At 40.7% G+C, this 10840-nt stretch overlaps 1 protein-coding gene across 1 annotated transcript; it reads right to left on the reverse strand.

Moving 5' to 3' along the window:
• Window positions 1-1231: 1231 nt before the first annotated feature.
• Window positions 1232-10284, reverse strand: LOC132546950 (uncharacterized). The gene is made up of 7 exons (XM_060210680.1): window positions 10174-10284; window positions 6466-6623; window positions 5785-5856; window positions 4786-4944; window positions 2535-2664; window positions 2284-2408; window positions 1232-1540 (listed from the first exon to the last, which is right to left on the reverse strand). The coding sequence occupies exons 1-7, from the start codon at window positions 10282-10284 to the stop codon at window positions 1345-1347; spliced, it is 951 nt and encodes a 316-aa protein (XP_060066663.1). The 3' UTR covers window positions 1232-1344.
• Window positions 10285-10840: the final 556 nt, after the last annotated feature.

The raw sequence follows: 10840 nt of genomic DNA on the forward strand, positions 1-10840 counted from the left end.
AAAGGCACCAAGTTCACGTGACAGGTTCTTCACCTGTTCACACAAGGCATTTGACTATCATCTAGTTCAGAACGCTCAGTTTGGAGTGGTTCTTGTTCTCTCTGGTTTCGTATTAAGATACTCAAACATTCAAAATTGAGCGTTTTGACAAATACTGGCTCATTATGCATCGTTAAGCATTAAATAGCTGACAATGTTGGACATGATATATGAAGCATACTATTATTATTAATTCACAAAACAACTTGGCAAGATACATACTTATAAAGCTCACCAGTGGCAGATGTCACTAGACATTAACAAGTTCACAAACCGCTACTTTGCAACGTCTATGTCACAATGTACTGTTCGTAGATCAGTAGATCACAAGTAAAAAAGCGATTTGATAACGCATGGTGATGTTTGACAATATCAATTATGATTAGGTTTTGATGATTCTGAGATCGCACGAACGAAAACTCGATGACACCACCAGTTAGTTTGATACTAATTAAACAATGACTATATCGGTGTGATGTAAACACACATATGGCACACCATCATAATGATGCTTGTTAACATATCACTACCGTGAGGAGCGTGTCTATAGCATCATCACACGAATACTTTAATTAGTACTGAGCCTATCAAACGGAGTCTTTTGTTACAAAACCGTAGTTGTATGGATAAACACACCAGTACAGTAACTGCTAAAAATCTCATCTCATTCATAAATAAATCAGAAAAAAAAAACACACGAAAAACACGAACATATATTTGTATGTTATAACTGCACTGATGTTACATGTATCTCGTTGTATTACGTCCCAAAAACATTTGAGTCTGATGAAGAGATCCAGAACCACACAAACTGTCATTAAATGTCCGTAAATAAAAATACAAGTGTTGTAGAGGACATGTTCCCCTGATGCCATTGGTCATTCTAATCAAAGGCACATATTTTTTCCTCCGTTTAAAATTGTTCCCGTTCAGCGTTGCTATATTGAAGTGTTCGGTTCAAAGATGTTATAATTCCGGTTTCTATATCTCATATCGTAAGTTCCGGTTTAGAATTAGTATTTGATTTTCGGTGTTTTCTATAACAATACGGTGTACAAGGCATTTTGTCTCATTAACATTCGCGTAACAAACACACGCACTCTCCTGATCCACCATAGGTTGTGTCTATCTACTCAAAGGACACAAGACAGCATCCGTGTTGAGGAAACTTCCAAAATGCATTCTCCGTATCTATAAATCACTGATACATTTCGTTTGCGCCTGAAACAGTTTGTCCACATGGAGTTCGTCTGTCCAAACGTCCACAAATGCACTTCTGTACATGGAGTACCCGGGCGGTAATCTCTATTCGATTTCATCTACAAAACCCCGGACACTGAAAACATGGACGTAGTAACTTGCTCCATTGTAGATGATTATCAACGCAAGCATAACCAGTAAGACACAATGGGCAGCGAAAAAGTAGTAACAAACAATGACGCCGGTCAGAGAGACAAAACAGAATAACCAGTTCGACAGGAAAAAACAAATACTGCGGGACCTACAAAACATAAACAATTCATTAGCATTACACTATTATAAAGATGCGAACACTAGCATTCTGATAAACGCTTTACTTTTGTTGACCTAAACAGGTTATTAAACTACTATGATAATTCTTACTCTTCCCTACAACGGACTAACCCTTCAACACAACGGTTAAGTACCCTTCCCCGCAGCAGCTGACATACCCTTCCCTACACCGGTTTACTTACCCTTCCCCCACACTGGTTAACTAACCCTTCCCCACTACAGTTGACTTATCCTTACCCGCAGCAGCTGACTTACCCTTCCCCGCAGCAGTTGACTTACCCTTCCCCACACCGGTTAACTAACCCTTCCCCACAGCAGTTGACTTATCCTTCCCCGCAGCAGCTGACTTACCCTTCCCCGCAGCAGTTGACTTACCCTTCCCCACAGCAGCTGACTGACCCTTCCCCGCAGCAGCTGACCTACCTTTCCCCGCAGCAGCTGACATACCCTTCCCCACACCGGTTGACTTACCCTTCCCCAGACCGATTGACTTACTCTTCCCCGCAGCAGCTGACTTACCCTTCCCCACAGCAGTTGACTTACCCTTCCCCACAGCAGCTGACTTACCCTTCCCCGCAGCAGCTGACATACCCTTCCCCACACCGGTTGACTTACTCTTCCCCGCAGCAGCTGACTTACCCTTCCCCACAGCAGTTGACTTACTCTTCCCCATACCGGTTGACTTACTCTTCCCCGCAGCAGCTGACTTACCCTTCCCCACAGCAGTTGAACATTTTATGTAAACAGCCCCCTTCCTTGGTTCCGAGGTAGTTATAACTGAGGAAATGTTCCGGACCGGGTTTTTTAATCACGTGTATTACCAGTGCGTACATTCCCTGTAAAGAAACACAATGGAATAAATTATGAGTACATTACTCTTTCAAAAACCGACATATTTAATTCGATGTGGAAAACTTGAGAAAGGTTGAGTTTAAGGGAGTCCCTTTGATATAAAAACTTACACTGTGAAAGATAAAACAACAGAGAGGGACAACGAAGAGCCAGACAATCATTTCTGGATCCCAGTCCGTACTTCCATGGTTGAAAGTGTTAACCCAGTATGTAGATGTACTGCTAGGATACCAGCGTATTCTGCAATCAAACAGTGATATACAAAATGTGATTCAAAGGAGTCAAATTTAAACAAACGACAGTATTCCAGGGACCATTGAGGGATAAAAACTTACACAGACGACAGTATTCCGGGGACTACTGAGGGAGAAAAACTAACACAGACGACAGTATTCCGGGTACTATTGAGGGAGAAAAACTAACACAGACGACAGTATTCCGGGGACTATTGAGGGAGAAAAACTTACACAAACGACAGTATTCCGGGGACTATTGAGGGAGAAAAACTAACACAAACGACAATATTCCAGGGACCATTGAGAGAGAAAAACTTACACAGACGACAGTATTCCGGGGACTATTGAGGGAGAAAAACTTAGACACCGACGACAGTATTCCGGTGACCATTGAGGGAGAAAAACTTACACAAACGACAGTATTCCGGGGACTACTGAAGGAGAAAAACTTACACAGACGACAGTATTCCGGGGACTACTGAGGGAGAAAAACTTACACAGACGACAGTATTCCGGGGACTACTGAGGGAGAAAAACTTACACAAACGACAGTATTCCGGGGACTACTGAAGGAGAAAAACTTACACAGACGACAGTATTCCGGGGACTACTGAGGGAGAAAAACTTACACAGACGACAGTATTCCGGGGACTACTGAGGGAGAAAAACTTACACAAACGACAGTATTCCGGGGACTACTGAAGGAGAAAAACTTACACAGACGACAGTATTCCGGTGACTATTGAGGGAGAAAAACTAACACAGACGACAGTATTCCGGGGACTACTGAGGGAGAAAAACTTACACAGACGACAGTATTCCGGGGACCATTGAGAGAGAAAAACTTACACAGACGACAGTATTCCGGGGACTATTGAGGGAGAAAAACTTACACAAATGACAGTATTCCGGGGACTATTGAGGGAGAAAAACTTACACAAATGACAGTATTCCGGGGACTATTGAGGGAGAAAAACTTAGACACCGACGACAGTATTCCGGTGACCATTGAGGGAGAAAAACTTAAATAAACGACAGTATTCCGGGGACTATTGAGGGAGAAAAACTTACACAGACGACAGTATTCCGGGGACTATTGAGGGAGAAAAACTTACACAGACGACAGTATTCCGGGGACTACTGAGGGAGAAAAACTAACACAGACGACAGTATGCCAGGGACCATTGAGAGAGAAAAACTTACACAGACGACAGTATTCCGGGGACTATTGAGGAATAAAAACTAACACAGACGACAGTATTCCGGGGACTATTGAGGAATAAAAACTTACACAGACGACAGTATTCCGGGGACTATTGAGGAATAAAAACTTACACAGACGACAGTATTCCGGGGACTATTGAGGAATAAAAACTTACACAGACGACAGTATTCCGGGGACTATTGAGGGAGAAAAACTTACACAGACGACAGTGGGAATTGAGAGAGAAAAACTTACACAGACGACAGAGAAAAACTAACACAGACGACAGTATGCCAGGGACCATTGAGAGAGAAAAACTTACACAGACGACAGTATTCCGGGGACTATTGATGGAGAAAAACTAACACAGACGACAGTATGCCAGGGACCATTGAGAGAGAAAAACTTACACAGACGACAGTATTCCGGGGACTATTGATGGAGAAAAACTAACGGGGACTACTGAGGGAGAAAAACTAACACAGACGACAGTATTCCGGTGACTATTGAGGGAGAAAAACTTACACAAACGACAGTATTCCGGGGACTATTGAGGGAGAAAAACTTACACAGACGACAGTATTCCGGGGACTATTGAGGGAGAAAAACTTACACAGACGACAGTATTCCGGGGACTATTGAGGGAGAAAAACTTACACAGACGACAGTATTCCGGGGACTACTGAGGGAGAAAAACTAACACAGACGACAGTATGACAGGGACCATTGAGAGAGAAAAACTTACGCAAACGACAGTATTCCGGGGACTATTGAGGGAGAAAAACTTACGCAAACGACAGTATTCCGGGGACTACTGAGGGAGAAAAACTTACACAAATGACAGTATTCCGCGGACTATTGAGGGAGAAAAACTTACGCAAACGACAGTATTCCGGGGACTATTGAGGGAGAAAAACTTACGCAAACGACAGTATTCCGGGGACAATGTGAATGAATGAAGATGAAACCTTGTCGTGGTTATGAAATACTAAAGAGTTCCGGTACACCACCATGGCCCACAACAGAGGACCATTGGCTATCCCAAACACTACGGCGAACATCCGAGGCGAATCGGCGATCCTGTAAAAAATACACAGGAGCTACATGTGTGTTGTATCTTAAGGAATTATAACGAGTAATGAACATCAACGAGCTTAGGACCAACCTAAATGTTTGTGGCGAGAGCTGTAATAAATTGTCTGTCACATGACCTTACCCAAGGTGGAAGTAAGTTGTCATCAAATGACTGTCACGTGACCATAAACATGGTGTAAGTAAGTTGTCCTCAAATGTCTATCACATGACCATACTTGTGTTGGCAGTACGTTGTCATTAAATGTCTGTCACGACTGTCACGTGACTTTAAACATGGTGGGAGTTGTCAACAAACGACTGTCACGTGACTTTAAACATGATGGGAGTTGTCGTCAAACGACTGTCATGTGACTATAAGCATGGTGGGAGTTGTCAACAAACGACTGTCACGTGGCTATAAAATGGCAGAGGTTGCCAACAAACGACTGTCAGGTGACTTTAAACATCGTGGGAGTTCTTCAAACGACTGTAAATAAACTATTCAACATTAATGGACGGTTTACATGTGTTGTTATAATTCCTAATCATATAAAGAATTAGAAGATTTAGTGTTCAGTACCTTCAGTAAATGATGCTTGTAAAATGTGATTCTCAACATGTATTCATGTATTTAGAGCTCCAATGGACTTGCTACCCCATGTCAACTTTCTTTTACCATAACAAATTGTCACGACTCTCGCACATTCTACACATAACTTTAATGTTTCTTAAGTCTTCAATACCAGAAAGTCCGAGTTAAAAATAACAACAGATTTATATCTCAAGAGTGATAGCTTCAGGTTACAAGCTTACCATTCTGTAGGATTCTTACCAGTTAAAACTTACCATATAAAAATATACCAAGTGAGGTTGGCATAGTAACAGAAGTCCAACAGGAAGTACTGCCATTTATTTTTACTGAAACATTGTTACAAACAGTGAACATAGTTATACAAGCGCTCTTATAAAATAATAGGAAAATCTGGTAAATTTAAGGATCCTGTTATTAGATCTCTCTACGAACATTTTGATATGACTACGAGGGATACCGATTAAAATACTAGACATTAATTGACGAATGGCTACGAGATCAAAATATTACATGTATACACAAACATGTCGTATGTCTACGGCAGGTACCAATCAAAATAAGAGATATAAATTGTTTTATGGCTACGAGAGGTACTCATCAAAATACTAGACATTAATTTATTTATGGCTACGAGAGGTACTAATCAAAATACTAGACATTAATTTATTTATGGCTACGAGAGGTACTAATCAAAATACTAGACATTAATTTGTTTATGACTACGAGAGGTACTAATAAAAGTATTACACGTATACAAAAATATTTTGTATGGCTACGACAGGTACCAATCAAAACACTAGAAATCAATTGGTTTATGGCTAAGAGAGTTACCAATTAAATATTGGACATTAATTATTGTATGGCTACAAGTGGTATCATGATACTAGATATAAGACTGTTGGTTGTTATAAAAAAATATTTTTTCTTGTACTTACAAATAGATGATGATGCGAATGGTGATGATGATGGGTAGAGATACAGCGTAGAAGATAGGGAGCGACCACTGCGCGGACACTGTCATGTGTGTTAAAACTACCAACACCACTACAACGAACACATGGTAAATCTTCTCCCGCAGTCGACTTTTTTTCTTCTGTAAAGAGGTCAGGCATTTAAATGAAATACCAAAATTTTCAAACGCTGTAGAAATCACAATTTACAAACAAAAAAGGTATCATAATGGCAAGGTTGAAATTAGTCAGAAAGCGTTCAAGGGAACTGCAAATAAGGGCGAAGGGGGATAACTCTCATATTAATTCCTTTATGATGGAGGACGACAGTCGGTCTTGGGAATAAGTTGAAATTACGATTGATCATTTACACGCACCCATGATCGAATATTACTTTGGATTTTGTTGTTTGGGCAGAGTTCTAAAAGGAATTAAATCTAATTTTGATTTCAAAACCAAGTGTCACTAGTAGTTAGATATAACTTCTATAAATCGCCTGCTGTCGACCCAGTAGTATAAAGGGATAGGGTACAGACATACTGAGATGACATGGACTTTAAAACTGACCTCAAGTGACATTTGATACACGTGCGACATGTAAACTTTGTATGATAGTAACACACAAATAGAGAAGTGTGAGCTATAACGATATTCCTATCAGTAAACAGATCCAGGTTGTACCCATCAATATCTTACTGATAACTAACAGTTTACACTAACTGGTACCTTACACCGTAATATAGAGGCTGTATGCGCCCACGTGCATGTAGTCCGAATAACTTACTCAATATCACCTGTACAAGGTTAGAGTTACAACGTACTGTACATGGTTAGCTTTACTACGTTCTGTACGTGGTTAGAGGTACCACGTCCTGTACTTGGTTAGAGTTACTACGTTCTGTACGTGGTTAGAGGTACTATATTCTGTACATGGTTAGAGGTACTGCGTTTTTGACGTGGTTAGAGGTGCTACGTTATGTACGTGATTTGAGGTATACGTCATGTACTTAGTTAGAGATACTACGTCCTGTACATGGTTAGAGATACTATGGTTTGTACGTGGTAAGAAGTACTACGTTCAGTACGTGGTAAGAAGTACTACGTTCTGTACATGGTTAGAGGTTCTACGTTCAGTACGTGGTTATAGGTTTTACATTCTGTACATGGTTAGAGATACTACGTTCTGTACGTGGTAAGAAGTACTACGTGCAGTACGTGGTTAGAGGTACCACGTCCTGTACTTGGTTAGAGTTACTACGTTCTGTACGTGGTTAGAGGTACTATATTCTGTACATGGTTAGAGGTACTGCGTGTTTGACGTGGTTAGAGGTGCTACGTTATGTACGTGATTTGAGGTATACGTCATGTACTTAGTTAGAGATACTACGTCCTGTACATGGTTAGAGATACTATGGTTTGTACGTGGTAAGAAGTACTACGTTCAGTACGTGGTTAGAAATTCTACGTTCTGTACGCGGTTAGAGGTACTACGTTCTGTACGTGGTTAGAGATACTACGTTCTGTACATGGTTAGAGATACTACGTTCTGTACGTGGTTAGAGATACTACGTTCTGTACGTGGTTAGAGGTACTACGTTCTGTACGTGGTTAGAGGTACTACGTTCAGTACGTGGTTAGAGATACTACGTTCTGTACATGGTTAGAGATACTACGTTCTGTACGTGGTTAGAGATACTACGTTCTGTACGTGGTTAGAGATACTACGTTCTGTACATGGTTAGAGTTACTACGTTCTGTACATGGTTAGAGGTACTACGTTCTGTACATGGTTAGAGGTACTACGTTCTGTATGTGGATTGAGTAACTTTTTTTACATAATCAAAAACCCGTATGTTAGGAATGGTTTACTTTGGCTAACATATGTACACATTGATCTGACGAGAGATGGCGAGGATGTGATTTCCGTTCCATACCTCCCACATCCTTCCGTTCATACAACTAAACAAAATATAAAATATTTTTATTCCAAATCAACAATCAAGACATGTTTTCGCACGTTTTTCAGTTTAACTTCTAGACGTCAATTTATCACCTCAATTAGTCATTTGCTGAAGAAACTTGTACGCGCAAAACACACTTTTATCGGCATATCATCCTATGATGGATGACTATCATGGTTAGTTTTCTTGCAACCGATGGCCAATGTGGTCACTTATTTATTGTGGTCAGTTATTTGTTGTGGTTTATGTCATCTATAACCTTCGGCCCTCAGACTAAAACAATACATGGCAGTATTAGCAACCTATCTGAGTAACAAATTTCAAATAATAAACTCGGAGAGTTGTAAGGTCTTCAGAAATTCTCTAACATGCTGTATTTGATGCAATGATGTCTTAGGACGAAGTATTCTAACCACTAGCTGGTAAGATAGTTTGATAGCATATGTTTTCTATATGTGAGATTAGAGACAATAGATTCCTACCGAATCACTTGTGTAGAGATACCTGTCCACGTCATTTGGCAGTGAGATCTGTCCACGTAAATTGTCAGTGAGATCTGTCCACGTCATTTGTCAGTGAGATCTGTCCACGTCATTTGTCAGTGAAATCTGTCAATGTCAGTTGTTACCGAGATCTGTCCACGTCATTTGGCAGTGAGATATGTCCACGTAAATTGTCAGTGAGATCTGTCCACGTCATCTGTCAGTGAGATCTGTCCACGTCATTTGTCAGTGAAATCTGTCAATGTCAGTTGTTAGCGAGATCTGTCCACGTCATTTGGCAGTGAGATCTGTCCACGTAAATTGTCAGTGAGATCTGTCCACGTCATTTGTCAGTGAGATCTGTCCACGTCATTTGTCAGTGAAATCTGTCAATGTCAGTTGTTAGCGAGATCTGTCCACGTCATTTGGCAGTGAGATATGTCCACGTAAATTGTCAGTGAGATCTGTCCACGTCATTTGTCAGTGAGATCTGTCCACGTCATTTGTCAGTGAAATCTGTCAATGTCAGTTGTTAGCGAGATCTGTCCACGTCATTTGGCAGTGAGATCTGTCCACGTAAATTGTCAGTGAGATCTGTCTACGTCATTTGTCAGTGAGATCTGTCTACGTCATTTGTCAGTGAGATCTGTCCACGTCATTTGTCAGTGAAATCTGTCAATGTCAATTGTTAGCGAGAACTGTCCACGTCATTTGTCAGTGAGATCTGTCCACGTCATTTGGCAGTGAGATCTGCCCATGTCATTTGTCAGTGAGGTCTGTCCATGTCATTTGTCAGTGAGATCTGTCCATGTCATTTGTCAGTGAGATCTGTCCATGTCATTTGTTAGCAAGATCTGCCCATGTCATTTGTCAGTGAGATCTGTCCAAGTAATTTATTAGCGAGATATGTCCATGTCATTTGTCAGTGAGATCTGTCCAGCTACTGGATGGTTGAAAGATGAACAAGTAATATAATTTCAAATTGTCATACTTTTTTGTGAAAATCAGAAGAAGTAGAAACTTTCGTATCCTTTTACATTAACAGCGGAATCTGGCACAATTTTATCATTTTAACCACGGACGTGCAGGAAGCATACACTACTCGGTATCTACACGCAGATAGGATGGTCCGTTTTAACATTTATTCAGTTATGTCGAGAGTTGTCTAAAAATCGTCACTTTAACTAGGAAACAAACCAAACATTGTAGTAAAATAGCTGATCGATATATGTCACTTTTAAACCCGTTACCTGTGGCGGGGTTGTGGCCTCCTGTTTCTCAAGCTGGACGTACGGTAACTCCATGGTTTTCGTTGAGTTCATATCGTATGTAACGTTTATAACATTATCGTGGCCGGGCATGATGATAACAAGTTAGTCCAGTTTACTTTCATAATAATAAACAACGTGTGTTAAACAGGCCCATATCGATGTTATCGCCTGTCTATCTACTGACAACTAACCGGTCGGCTTCACAACGACAGGTTTTTACTCACGGCGTTTATCTGTAGGGCAAAGGGTAAGCTGTTGATGACATCAGAATCATTATCGATGACCGAACACAAACACACAAACAATGACCACGGTGCTTGACCGAATGCAGCGGATACGTTCGACAGTTTAATACTTTGTCTGGATTATAATATAAATGTAGGACCCAGACTGAGGAGACCAGCACTGGTTACACTCATGACCACGGGATTTGATCACGCGTGTCGGAGTAGTGGCTGTGTTACATCGTGTCTAAATTATCACCAATGTTTCTTTTTATAACAAAAAACAGTACCAGCTGTTTGGTACAAATCCCTGTCAATCCAAAATATTATAAAGTCATGTCACAAACTGGAAGACAAGTGTAGAAAATAGTCGTACTGTAAAACCGGACCCAAAGTAGAAAATATGACGTAACAGCAGTTCT

The sequence above is a fragment of the Ylistrum balloti genome, unplaced genomic scaffold (genome assembly GCF_031769215.1).
Source record: "Ylistrum balloti isolate Yb309-2 unplaced genomic scaffold, AGI_CSIRO_Ybal_v1 Utg369922, whole genome shotgun sequence".
NCBI lineage: Eukaryota > Metazoa > Mollusca > Bivalvia > Pectinida > Pectinidae > Ylistrum > Ylistrum balloti.

Coding starts and splice junctions, on each gene's coding strand:
- LOC132546950 (XM_060210680.1), bottom strand. CDS start 10,284: ATGCCCGGCCACGATAATGTTATAAACGTTACATACGATATGAACTCA. Junction 5,857..6,465: donor ATTCGCATCATCATCTATTT/GTAAGTACAAGA, acceptor ACAATGTTTCAG/TAAAAATAAATGGCAGTACT. Junction 1,541..2,283: donor TTCAACTGCTGTGGGGAAGG/GTAAGTCAGCTG, acceptor TATGTTTTGTAG/GTCCCGCAGTATTTGTTTTT.